Source organism: Hypanus sabinus, chromosome 6, assembly GCF_030144855.1.
Source record: "Hypanus sabinus isolate sHypSab1 chromosome 6, sHypSab1.hap1, whole genome shotgun sequence".
Lineage (NCBI taxonomy): Eukaryota > Metazoa > Chordata > Chondrichthyes > Myliobatiformes > Dasyatidae > Hypanus > Hypanus sabinus.
This window is the reverse complement of record NC_082711.1, coordinates 135,134,875-135,149,150: the sequence shown is the minus strand read 5'-3', so window position 1 is coordinate 135,149,150 and position 14,276 is coordinate 135,134,875. Positions and strand designations below refer to the sequence as shown.

At 42.0% G+C, this 14,276-nt stretch overlaps 1 protein-coding gene and 1 long non-coding RNA gene across 5 annotated transcripts in view; one reads left to right on the top strand and one right to left on the bottom strand.

Moving 5' to 3' along the window:
* The window catches only part of LOC132395858 (uncharacterized), a 49,481-nt gene extending 37,891 nt beyond the window's left edge, over positions 1–11,590 (bottom strand). For 3 of the 4 annotated variants that reach the window (XR_009512764.1, XR_009512765.1, XR_009512763.1), the window contains exon 1: positions 11,471–11,590. This is a non-coding gene — a long non-coding RNA (uncharacterized LOC132395858). The remainder of the gene's footprint in view (positions 1–11,470) is intronic. The other variant, XR_009512766.1, reaches the window with a different exon arrangement.
* Positions 9,816–14,276, top strand: part of LOC132395857 (14-3-3 protein gamma-B) — a 51,190-nt gene continuing 46,729 nt past the window's right edge. The window contains exon 1 of the mRNA XM_059972977.1: positions 9,816–10,076. Coding sequence (XP_059828960.1) covers positions 9,990–10,076 — 87 coding nt within the window. The 5' untranslated portion in view covers positions 9,816–9,989. The remainder of the gene's footprint in view (positions 10,077–14,276) is intronic.

Below are 14,276 nucleotides of genomic sequence, written 5' to 3'. Positions count from 1 at the left end.
TATGTCTTATGGAAATTTTCTGCCTGTCTCTGACACCAGTATGCTGGGCCCTGCTATTTTCAGCACTGGTATTCTTGAGCACCCTCGTCCTATTAGCTGACTTGTTATCCACTCTCTCTTACAATAAACTGAACAAGGATTCCTGTTTGCTGAATTCTCAAAGATGAGAAATGCAACATTCCCTCTAACTTTTTCTTTACAGCTGTGTAGACTATTGGCCTGAGCAGGAAATTTTTAGACAGCCTGAAAACTGCACTTGAATGTTTTGTTTCTGTGATCTGCATACTATGAATGTTTTTAATGAAAATTGAAAAAATACACATTTTATCTTATATATTAATTGAAGGGTATAATGGAATACAGTATAACAAAGAAAAACTTTCGCAGTGTGTTCAGCAGGCCAGCAATTTATTAACAATGAGCCACCGACTTCCATTCTGTGTTTATTGTTACAATTTGAAACAATGTTGTAACTTGAAACATTGACAGTGTACTGCAAATAGGTTGAAACTTTAAAATATTTTAAAGTAAATGTGGCACATTTATTATTTAGAGAATTTATGGATTATATTCAGTAACACACAATTACATTAACAGTATATAAAAGAAAATTCCAGCTGCGGTAACAAAGGCTATGTGCGTAGCTGCGGCCTTGCACCAGCACAGCTCAGAGGGAACAGGGATGAGAAGTGATAACACATGCAAGATGCTAAAAGAGATCAGTAAGGTTGTGTTGCTGCTTAAGGCAGCCGGGTAGTCTGGTTCAGAACCAGGAAGCATTATCTCAGGTAATGTTTCAGCTCTCCAGGAACAATATGTAGAGTAGTTTCTTTATGCCAATGGTTACAAAGTGTCATCATCAAGCTCAGCGGGCTATAGACAATCAGGCCAGGAACTATAAGTATTAGGATCCAAGGAAGACTAGGTTCTTGTGGAATTTTATAGGAATTTTTGTCAGCAAAGATCAACCATGATCTTACCGACGGGAGGATTCGTGAAAACCCACATTTCATTATGTCCTTATCAATAGCAACAACACAAACCATGTATTAAGGATCTGCGGTTGTTACGCACAAATTATGACAGGACAAATCAAATATACTTCCACAGTACAATTTTGGCATTTCACCAGACCATCAAAATGAACATTGACCTTATGAAAGAAATATTTGAATGTAAGTAACAAAGCTAAAATGTCAATTATTAAACGTACTATGAAAGAAAATCCAAATACAGAAAAATATTAACTATTAACAAACCAACTCTAGGGGTAAACGAAACCTGGACAACACAAACACCTATGTCAGGATGCTGTTCATTGATTATAGCTCAGCATTTAACACCATCATTCCCACAATCCTGATGGAGAAGTTGCAGAACCTGGGCCTCTGTACTGTATTCACTGTTACCATCAGGTAGGAGGTACAGAAGCCTGAAAGCACACACTCAGTGATTCAGGAACAGCTTCTTCCCCTCTGCCATCCAATTCCTAAATGGATATTGAACCCTTGGACACTACCTCACTTTTTAAAATATATATAGTATTTCTGTTTTTTGCATTTTAAAAATCTATTTAATATACATATACTGTAATTGATTTACTTATATACCATTATTATTTTTATTTATTATTTTTCTCTGCTGGATTATATATTGCATTGAACTGCTGCTGGTAAGTTAACAAATTTCATGCCACATGCCGGTGATAATAAACCTGATTCTGACATGGACCCCAGTCAAACCTAGACAAGGGAGACCTTTGAAGTGAGACTGCCTGAGCCAAAATTGCTTCCTGATGACAGATAGATGAGAATAACTATGGCACTGTTTTATCAACCTAGAACAACATAGTTTCCCTTTACACCTCATCTCTGCCAGAGACAAATGAGATAAGATTAATGGAAGGATGTGAAACACACCCAACATTTAAAGGACAATTGCTTTACTAACTTCAATGTACTGACTTCAATTGTCAGCCTTGGGCATCAGCCGACCTAGATGGAAAACTGATTTTAAACCTCCGCTGCCTTGCTTTGGAATAAACCCTGAGAAAGAAATCCAGAGCCAGGGCCCCTAAGGTAGTTTGATGTTTACAATTTCAGTCTGACAACCTCTGTGATGACACAGGTGCTAAACTGTTTTGGGTGCTTGCCCTTCCCTTGGACTACATCAATGACGTGGAGAGGGGCAATATATCTTCCCACCATGGAGAGGACACAGTTCACCAGAGGCTCAAACCCATGATCTCCTGGGACTGACGGCTGCCTACTACTAAAGTACTGTGAAAGAAAGGCCAAACACAGAAAAATATTAACTATAGTCTACAAACCAACTGTTCGGGTGAGCTAAAGATGGACCTCAGTAAGGATGTAACATTTACTTTGGTCATGGTGTCAAGTCCACAATCATATCTTCTTCCCCATGGTTGAAATGTCTAGTACTAGAGGGTAAGCTTTTAACGTGAGAAGGTGTAATTCAAAGGATACAGACAATGCAAGTTTTTTACCATACGTGGAGCAGTGGGTGCTTTAAATGCTTTGCCAGAGGTGATCATTGATGCAAGTGTGATAGAAAGCATTTAAGAGGCTTTTAGGTACGTGAATTTGCAGTGAATGGAGATATGGACTTTGCGTAGGCAGAAGGAATTAATTTAATTAGGCATTTAATTACTAATCTAATTAACTGGGCAGAACATTGTGGACAGAAGGACCTGTTCCTGTGCTCCACTCTTGCATGTTCTTTCATTATAGAACTTATCACTACTGTTTCCTGACGAGAAATGGATCAATGTTTATACAGCACCTTGTGTTGGTGCTGTGGTAACTTGTGGGCTAGTGGACTCAAGTTCAGAATTCATGATGGGATTTAAATTTGATTTAAAAATGAAATTGACCTAAATGTTTAGTTAAATAAAAAACAAGACTTTTGGAAAAAGTTAGGACTAATGTTCACAGGATGAAATCCGCAATCGTTACATTGTGTCACTGCAAACCCACCTACATGAGAGACGGAACTTCATGATAAAACAATGTATGGACAGTTTTCAAGCAGTGAAGTCTCATACTACACATAGAGCAATTGGATAATAATCGGACAACCTGCCTTAAGTGATTTTGGTTGTGGGATGTTTAGTGGTCCTGAGACTGAGAAGCATTCTTTAAAATGGAGTATGGAATCTACATCTATCAGCTGCAGTCACTCTCCAGTTCTTAACCTTTTTCTTTAGACATTTTCCATATCACCATTCCAGCTACCTTGTGTGCCACAGTGCCGCCTTGATAATTTTGTCTTCCTGTTCTCACCTAGCTAGAAAATGGGCAGGTCCAAACCTTCTGGGATTTCTCATCTATGTCCCAGTTGTTCCCTTTATTGGTTGTCACTCAATTTACCTCCTCTCTGTTTCTCCCCAACTGTGGGCTGCAAGCTCAGCTTTCTCTGCTCAACTGTGCAAAACCATCTGTATTGCCCTAAATGCTATGCCTTTCTACAGGAATTTGTTCCAAAGGTAACACATTTGCTTGTCCGGTGTTACAAATTCAGGCCTGCTTCATTTCTGCACTGACACTCACCAAGACAGAGCAGTGCAGTCAAAGTAGTGGAATTTGATGCATAACTCATTTTAAACATCTCATCACTGCCAGATACTTAATGTTGGATCTGGCACTCCCCAGCATTATCCCCATTAAACTTCCTCCACAACCCTCAACTACCCTGCCTCAATCTTTACTGTACCTTAAACAACGCCCACACAACTTCTAAATTCTGGTGGCCCAAGATAGATAGATCACTTCAGTTGTGACCATTCCAACCTTTTCAGAAATGCTTATCACATTCCATTCTCTTAACCTCTGTGTATTTACTTTTATTTATAGAGTGTAGGATTCTGTATACTTCTCTAAATTCACTTTCTAGAACTAGTCTCCCACCTTCAAAGAATGATACTTGTAATTTTTGCTCAGTCTGCCATTTCCACTCAAAGTGGAAACTTGATCCTGTTATCTTTACCTCTTCCCATACAAACATGCTTTGCCAAAACTACATACAATATTCCTAGCCCAAATTAACTTCATCTGCGGTGATACTTTGAGCAGCAATGAGCCCCTGGACCAAAGCAGTAAAACCAAGTTTGGAACTGAAGTTTTACAAAAAATCCTTCACATAGAGAATATATGTGGTGTTAAAGGATAGGACCTACATTTATATAACACCTTTCACAACTTCAGAATATTCCAAAATCTATTTTATATTTAAGTGTGTCATATCTATAATATAAACAGAGTTAGGTTCTTCAAATAGCACGAAAATAGTGACCAGGTATATTTTTTTCAGTAACGTTGGTTTAAGGATAAATGTAGAGATAGCAACTCATGAAAAAGATTGATTACCAGGATGTTTATTCCTTGTCAGAAGTGCTAAATGAATCATTTAGCAGTGCCACTGCCCTGCAGCCTGCTTCTGAAAATCATGCCACTGAATGCAATGGAATGAATTTCAGAGGTAAAGTATAACAAGCCACACAATATAGTGCACCAGTGTCTTGATGAAGCATGAACCTCTGACAGTCCAGCACTCCCTCTGTACCACGTAGAACTATTTTGGTATGATGTTTAATCTTACAGGTTCTAAGTCACAATAGGCATTACTGAAACAGGGCTGGTACATAATCATCCTAAGTACTCATCAAAACAGTTTTATTCCAGCCTTGATATTTATAAGTTACTTGGATACATATTTTATTTGGTATGTGGAATATCATGGTAGCAATCATTTCTGGGTTAAAACTGGTATTATGCTAGCAATCTCTTCCAGGTCAAAATACTCTCATTGAGAAACTGGTCCTGGCATCTGGTGTGTGATTCACTTTAGTCTGCAACAGTTGTCATGCATCCAAGTGTCTCAAGTTATGAGACACAGGTCCTCTTTTAACTATATTAAATTGAAAAATTTGGGTGGAATCTACGATCAGTGACACATGCTGGGAAACGAAAGGCTCGTCACAAAGTGTCTTACACATACCTATTATCAGAGATCAGCATCACAGAAAACTTTCACTGGAGTTTCCCATCACTGTTCATGGCCTCTCCGTACAATTCACAAGAACTGCCATTGCAAACTCTGCTCCATAGATCATTACAGTAGGACAATCCTATCATGGGACCTAGAGGGGCAGGGGAGGGTTACCAGGCAACCAGGAGTCCATCGACCTTTCCCTCCCCTTCCCTTACTGCAGCCGTTTAATAGCATCTAGAGGACAGTGTAAGATGTGGGTAGTGTTCGGGTGTTAGATGTCAATTCAGAAATTGGACAGCAGAGGGGAAAAAGTTGTTACTGAATGCCATGATATTCCACATACCAAATAAAATATGTATCCAAGGAACTTATAAATCCAGTGTGTTCCCTCAGGCTCCTGTACCTCCTCCCTGATGGAAGCAATGAGAAGAGGGCATGTCCTGGGTGATGTGTGTCCTTCATGATGGATGACACCTTTATGAGGCAGCACTCCTTGAAGATGTCTTGGATGCCACGGAGGCTAGTGCCCATGACGGTGCTAACCGAGCTCACAACTTTCTGCAGCTTCTTCCGATCCTGTGCAGTACCAGCCCCCCCCCCCCCCCACCAATACTGGACAGTGATGCAGCCAGTTAGAATGGTCTCCATGGTACAGCTGTAGAAATTTGCTAGGGTATCTCCCCGAAACATCAACTGTCCATTTTCCTCCACAGATGCTGCCTGACGGGCAGAGTTCCTCCAGCAGTTTGCTCTAGCGTCTGCAGTTGTTTGTGTCTTAAGATCAGTAAGCAGCAAGAATTGACAAGGGAATGACTGTAGCACAAAGTGGCTGATCTAACATCATCAGTGAAGCCTTTAAATTATGAACAGACTTGCTGTTTCATTAAGGGGAAATGACAATAACTTTTAATAAATCAATACGTTACCCGGAGAATAATCATGAAAACACTTCAGCTAAGGCTGCAAAAACTGTGACAATCTATTTAATATGGTAGGGAAATACAGTGCATATCTTCCGTTGTCCTGTCAATAAGATTGTCTCTGCATTTCTTGGCAGAAACTTTGCAATTGTGAGCAACTTTATTCCGGTTTGAAGCTCCCTCCAGATGACAACAACAGTAGTGCAATATCTGAAAGGTTGTCACCAGTAAGACTTTCAACACAATTATTCTGAGAAAACAACAATTGGTAGAAAAGGTTGGAAGCACTCAACCGGTCAAGGAGCACTAGGTGGAGAGGAGCAGAGTTTGTCAAGGATCATTTACCACAACTTTTATTTAATGATATACAGCACGGAACAAACCCTTTGAGCCTTGCAACCTAGCAACCCCCAATTTAACCCTTGCTTAACCATGGGACAAGTTACAACAACCAATTAACCTACCAATCAGTATGTCTTTGGACCGTGGGGGGGAACCAGAGCACCCGGAGAAAACTCACGTGGTCATGGGAAGAACGTACAAACTCCTTACAGACAGCGGTGGGAATTGAACCTGGGCCATTGCAGTCATGCAAGGCAAGAATAGCCTGTTGTAGTTGTAGTCAAGCAAAACCTTTGGAGACACCTCTGTTTGGTACAGTTGAGATAGTGTATACCGAAGACAAATGAGTAAAGCCTCTGTAGTGAGACTTCTCCAGAACTATCTTTTTAAAACATAGCTTCCTGTTACGGGGCTGAAATGGGTAACACAAGAGGGCACAGTTTTAAGGTGCTTGGGAGTAGGTACTGAGATGTCGGGTAAGTTTTTTTTACTCAGAGTGTTGAGTGCGTGGAATGGGTTGCCGGCGACAGTGGTGGAGGCGGATACAATAGGGTCTTTTAAGAGACTCCTGGACAGGTACGTGGAGCTCAGAAAAATAGAGGGCTATGGGTAACCCTAGTTAATTTCTAAGGTAAGGTCATGTTCGGCACAGCATTGTGGGCTGAAGGACCTGTACTGTGCTGTAGGTTTTCTATGTTTCTACACAATAGGGGGTACTGGAGACAAATGAGGTAATAGAAGGATATGAAACATACTCAACAAGGCTCTACTGTCCTTACTAATATCAAAATATCATCGGCTGTCTGCTTGAAGTTTCGATGGATTTTAACATCTCTATTTTGAATGGTGTTTGATCTTATGAGTAAGAAATTCAAACATGTACAATTTATAATAATCAATATTCATAATTAAAAACCAATTCTGTATAAAAATAGCATTTTTATGTTCAGACTTTAGAACAGGTGTGGATGATGGGGCTATGCTGTTCTGCTTGTGTACAAGTAAAATAAAAGCATGCTGGAGTCATAAGAATGCACGTGTTCTGGGCCCAGTTAATTCAGTTCATTTTATTATCAGTAATGAGTTACTTCAACAAATTGAACATTGGTCCTCTGCATACTAATGTACATACAAGCACAGCCCTGCTGTGCAAAGCCTGTGCTTTCCTTGGATTTTACCCATTTCTCTTAAAGATAAGCTGATTAAATAAGGGGATTTGTCCATCTCTTCTGCTTCACTTGACTGATGACACAGACACTCTGGAAGAGCAGACCATAGGAGACCCAGAAGAGCTCATCACCAAAGACAATATCAATCACGTTTTCCAGGGAGCTTGCGTAGAAATTTCTTATCTCCCTAACCCATGGATCTATGAACCCCAGAAGGTCTAAAGTGAGCTGCATGAAAAAGTGAACCCCTTTCTTCTTAAGAATCCACTCAGTGACAGCATCCCCCATAGAAGTGAAGAAAAGCAACAATTCCTGTTGAGAACCACATCTTGCTTTGGTGAGAGGTTAAACAGGCAATTTGCCATTCCCAAAGTTACATACAGTTATAACCACACTCTGCTTTAAAGCAAAGAATTTGTATTATTTTGATGCTCTTTGAATGCAATGCTTGACAATTACTGCCCCAGAAGAAAATGGCAAAAGTCATCACTATAGTGCCAATTAACCAGGTCTTCTGTCTGCTGCAATTTCTAGAACTTCTACTGATGAGCTGAAGAGAGTTACTTGTGAAATTAGCTGTTTGGAATGTCACGCTCTCTTACTTTATGTATTTCACTCCTGATTGATCTGCCTTTTATCATGCTGATCATAAATTGAAAGGTTTAAAGCAAGATTCAGCTGCATTCAAACGAGTTGTTAAGCATCACATAGGTCAACAAGCCAGGTCCACCTTTTTGTATGAGCCATCCAATTAACCACATCACTGTACATTCTGCTCTTTCCTCACAGCATAATGTCATTTATTTTCTGAAATATACAACAAATCACCTTTGCAATTTGCTAATGAGACTATTTATCTTTTCAGGCACTGTATGCAATATCTTTCCTCCCTGTAGGTTTGCAAATCATCTTTAATCTGTCCTTCTAGTCAAGACCACGACTCTTCTTTGTATCTTTGCTAGCAAAATTCCCCTTGATTTAGGAGCTTTCTATTAAATCTCTGATATTATTTAACTTTCGGCTAGCAGAAGTGAAGGTTAGTTGTGACAGCTCTTCATGGAATACCAATAGGAATCTGATCAATCCTATCGGTACAGATAGCTTCAGTCAGCAATGCTGATGTTCGGATTCCACCACTATGAAAATTTAAGTTGGTTTCACACCTCTCCAAACCAGCTGAACTGACCCAAGCTGGCAGAGACTGCAGACAACACAGGGCTAAATAGTCTCCTCCTGAGTTGTATTGTATGACTCAACAATTTAATGTGGAAGCCTGAAAGCATATTAGGATGACAAATAACAAAATTAAGTCTGAATTAAAAACAATCCAAGTGTCCAGAGTAAATAAATCCCCGTTAAAAAAAACACACGTTGACAACAAAATGACACAGTGTGTAGAATAATCCAAGTTCAGTCCTGAACCCCAGCCCTGCCTGCAGAGTTTGCAGGTTCCTATTGTTATGGTGTGGATTTACCAACATGATCCTGTTAACGGACCCATCATAAATTGATCGAAATGCATCTGGGTGAATCGTTGAGCTGGTCACTTATGAATCCACGGAGATGTTGTTTTTAGTGGGAATGCATCATGAGCTAGCATAATAGGTTAAATGGCCTCCTATGACACAAGGAAATGAAAGACCCATACGCTAATTTTCTTTCCACAGATGCTGCTAAAACTGCTTAGAGCTTCTAATATTTCTTCTTCGCCTCACCTAACTCCCACTTCACCCACTTTCTCCTTTTCCACCTAAGATTATACAGCATGAAAACAGGCCCATTGGGCCTCTTCCTCCCCTATTTCCCTTCATTCCTTCTCTCTCCTTCCTCCTTGTTCACACCCACTCTCTAGTTCTTCCCTATGTCCTCACAGCCCACACTCACTGCCGCCACCCACCTTCCTGTTCTCACCAGCCTCTTCCCAAAACCACACCTTCCACTTCCCAAATCCTCTCCCAACACTTCCAATCTCATAGTTCTCGCTTGCCACCTTCTTTCCAAATAATACCCCACCCAAAACCACCGTCCCACTCCTCTTTCTTCCTACCCTTCTCTGTTCACAACTCCCCCAGTAAGAGTGCTTCCTTTCCATGTTCCGGACCCGTCTCCCGGTTAATGAGTGCCTGAAACCCACGCTTTCTAGCCGCACTTGGCTGAAGTCGCCCGAGCCCGTTAGCCACGGCGCAACGTCCCCAGCGGGCGTGGCTGGGAAATGTAGTTCGGAAGCGAGTCACTGCAAAGGAGCGGGGCGGGCGGTCAGTCAACACGCCACGCTCATTTGCTACTTTGTTTCCAAAAGAGGAAATCCGGGGCGGTCGGAATATGGGCAGTGACGTCGCCGGCGGCACGGTGGTGCCTATATATGGGCAGTGACGTCAACGCGGAATGCTGGGGGTGTTCTGTCGGCGCGAGACTGGGAGGCACCGGCTGCGGCAGCGGTGTGAGCGAGGGGCAGCCTGCTGCAGGAATAAAGCAACGCCGATTCCCATTTCCTTCTAGATAAACGTTTTAGTTTATACCTCTTTGTACAAACGCATCCGGTAGAAAAATGGTAGACCGTGAGCAGCTAGTGCAGAAAGCCAGGCTGGCTGAACAAGCCGAACGGTACGACGATATGGCAGCCGCGATGAAATCGGTATGTCTTTGTGAGTTATTTCTCCCCGTTTACCTATTTCGTCTTTTCGCCACTTCCCAATGGAGTTTTATTTTTCTGATCTCCCCCCACCCACACCCCATTCCTCTCCTTTCCCAGCCTTTTATCAGTACCTAACTAGGCGATGCTGCAAGCCGATAACCCGTTTGCAATGAATGAAGCCAGTACGGTGTTTGACATGCAGTTTTTGGGCCCAGGGTGGGAGGTGTCTAACCCAGATATTTTTTGTTGGTGGGACAGGGCCAGCAAATCACTTAATTCCGGAATATCTAGATTTGCGCCTGAATTCTTAACCTAGTGAATTTGCCATTTGGTCTGTGAAGATGTGAAGTGAATTGTTTTTACACGAGACATATTGTGGCTGAGATTAAAGCGATGAAATCTTTGGCCAAGGGGGGAAAAAAACAACAGAATGCGGATAATGCCGACTGGGCGGTGCCTTGACGAGAAATTTCTCGCCCAAGCCGCTTTCTTCGATTGAGCATCATTGATCGGGTTTCCTACCCGCGGCGTCAGCTGAAATGGATATTTAAAACTGAATGGCGTGGTTTTGCTGACGGGTTTTAAAATAAAGCCTTTAAGCTGCCCCCTTTTTAGTAGTATCTGCAGAGCCTTCCTCTGCCCCGCGTGCATCCGGTGAGGAGTGGGGTGGGGGTGGTGGAGATAGAAATAGAGGCGCTAACTGCAGCTTTAAATGGCACGTTCTTTCTGAGTGACTGGAGCTCGCCCGAGTCTGCAACCTTCCGCTCCCGCGATCAACAGGCTCCCTGTCCCACCCCCAGGAGGGTGTATGGTGGGGGTGTCCGAGGGTATTGTTCCCACCCCCTCCCCCTGCCCTCTGGAATGCATCGCTGTCAATCTGCGGGAGGCTCTCCGCTTCTGACAGCGAACAAAGCAAATAACTGGGAGGGGGGGAACAATTCTGGAATATTCTGCCGGTGTGACACTGCAGGTATCCGACTTTCCCGGTCAAACCTACTACGAGTCATTGTCCCCTCCCTGGAGGTTTTTTTTCCGTTTCAGCGCCCGGTGGATTGTGCTGGGCCGGTTACTTGTAAATTAACGGAGGAGACGCGTGTCGTGTTTTTTTGGCTCTGGGAGTGGCGCAGTCCTCGGTCCGCATGCCCGTGTCTTTATTGCACCATTTGTCTCTTGGCTGTGTTAGGTACGCCCATGGAAACCCCTCAGCCGCATTGTCTCTGCAATTTTTTAAGCGAAAGTCACGTTTCATATTGCCAATTTGGAAACGGCAAGCGACCGAATATTAACCATTTAAAAAATATTTTTGTAAAATATGTTTTTATAGTCCCATGGTGAATTTATTCGGAAAGAGAGCGTCCTATAAATCGATTTGAATCGTAACATGGTCAATTTACCTTGTATCCTCCTCTTCGGCATCCATTGATTACCCACGCCCTTTTTCTGCGGTATTGGCGGGGAAAATTTAGGGAGCACTGGTTCTTTCTCCTGTGTGGTGCATCCCACGGAAGATTTCTGGGACCCCGCCCAGATTTTAACTTCATCAGTACCAGACACCTCGTGGTCGATTGACACCGTTTAACGAGTGTCTGCTGGTTCAGTCATGAAAGGTGGAGGGAATGCTTTACAGACACCCCCGGGTGAGGGCGGGGGGGGGGGGCAGATTTTTGCATTTAATGCTAACCTTTTGTTAATCTGTTTTAACAAAAGTGTCTGTTTTATGTTATAATTGATAAATTATAAGGATTTAATAATACACCAAAGGGAATTGTATAAGGGAATTTGCTATATCACCACAACTTTAAAAATTACATTTTTAAAAACCTGAATTTCACATAGCATCTCCCATCACTAGGTGATGTGACTTGGTCAGAAATTGTCATTCTGAGGAAATTAGAATCATATTTCAAAATATATCTTGCATTATTCTATTTGAAATATACCGAATGGCCTAATTCTGCTCCTATATCTTATGGTCTATGTAAATCCATGGTATAATTTGACCATGAGAAAGAAATTAATAGATTAGTTATCAGAACTCCTATAAATGAGCTAAACATTTAAGGAGTGGATTGTTTGGCTATCGCTGGCTGGTCATGGGTGTGGCTATGGTGACACGGTTATTGAAAACAAGTTGCATACAGCACACATGATAACATTCATTATCCAGTGAAATAAAAGCGATGAAAACGGGCTCACGCTTTGCAAAACGATAAGCTGAGGAGCAAAGTTTAAAGTATACGTGTACACTGCAGATGTGCGATGAGATCACCTGGTAAATGTTAGGGACTCGTCTTGCTCTCCAATTGGAAAGTCATTGGATACCCAGGAATAATTTGCTTGATGTGGCTGACACCAGACAACGATGGTTTGCTAGTTTATACTGGGTGATGATTTTGCTATTAGTTGTACTTATGTTGAAGACTGCGTAGATGCAGTGTACACATTCAGCAAGGCAGTGTAAATGTTACATTGGACACTGGAATAGCTGTTCTGTTTTTGGTTAGCAGATCAGAATCAGGTTTAATATCACCAACATATGACGTGAAATTTGTCTTTGCGGCAGCAGTACAATGCAGTAAATAATAGAAGGAAAACATTTACAGCAAGTATTAAATTAATGCAAAACTGTAAGTTTTAAAAAGTTCAATGGGTTCAATGTCCATTCAGAAATCAGAGGGCAGAGGAGAAGAAGCTATTCCTGAATCGTTGAGTTGTGTGCTATTAGGCTCCTGTACTTCCTAATGGTAGCGATGAAAACAGGGTGGTGGGGATCTTTAATGGTGGATGCTGCCTTTTTTTTGAGGCATCACTCCTTAAAGTTGCATTGCTTGGCAAAGGTACAAGTAAAATCAGTTACAAATACTTCATTTAATGCTGACCTATTGATACGTTGTAAATATCTTTGGGCTTCACACTTGATAGCAGCATGTCTGGGTCGCAATATCTTTGTCAACACTAATGTTGGCGTTTGGTTAGCTGAGTGATAGTCACAAAGCAAAAGTGCAGACAAGCCCACTAGCAGTTGGATGAATCACCGTTCGCGCACCCTGCTATGAATCACGGTGGAAGTGGGAGGAATGTGAGTAGTCTGAAATGGTGATGCCGGCACATCTGGGATTGCAGCTACTTAGCCATTCTATCGTAAAGATTGAAAGATCTTGACAGACCAACATGGGGGAAAAGATCTGTAAATGTGTTGCCAGTAGTCTCAATACAGGAAGGACTTGATAGGTGAGTCCGCACTTTAGGGGGAAAGAACCTATTTCAGACCAATGGGCTTAGTGTTTGAAAGGAGTAATTTATTTCTAGGTATAGAGTCAGGAAAAGTGATTCAGGGTGACGGACTGGGGAAAGGGGGACCAGAAGTGACTTCTAGGGGAAGATGGAAGGAGATGATATGGTTAAAAAAGGAGCATGTGAGAGTTTGAAATGAGTAAGCAGTGACTTGCTGCCTGTTACGCTGCTGCCCTTCAGGGTGGCAGTGAAGATCCTCTATTTTTGTCTGCCTTTGCCCACCCAGATGTGGAAACATAGCTGTTTCCATAGTTTTTTTTAACCAGTCATGGTTGTTAGCCCTGAGTTGAGGACCAGTGGACCGGTTTTAGTCTGTCTTCTTCCCTTTGACCTGTTTGGTATAGGTGATCTTACCAAGAGCCAAATCATAAAGCCCTGACTCCAGCCAGCATAATTCTCTGGGTCATTGAGGCATACAAGCCTCCAAACTATGAGAAGGTTGTGGTCCTCTTGAAGGAATGACACAAATGAACATGAGTGTAAATGATTACGACAGAACTATGGAAAAGGAAGGAAGGGATATTTGGAAGAAGATAAAGGTCTGGGAGTGTAAAACCTGTCTGATCTCCATCCTATTTAAGATGCTTGTGCAACTGTCACCAGGCATGTAGTGGAGGTAACTGTCATGGAATACCATAAGTGTAAACAGATCATTCTCCCTGGTGGGAAGCAGGTGCTGAAAGCATAATACCATTCCTAAATGTAAAATGGAATAGATGGAATTAAGTGACAGCTAGCTGACTGGCCAACCAGTTTGTTTTGTCCAGGAATGAAAGAAACTCCATGTTTTTTCTGTCTGCTGATGGGTGAAAGATTGATCCCTAGCTGCTTATGTCTTCAAGGTGGCATTTGGTTAGGTTCAGATCACCTAAATGAGGGCAAAAACTGAGACCGCACAACTTTAGA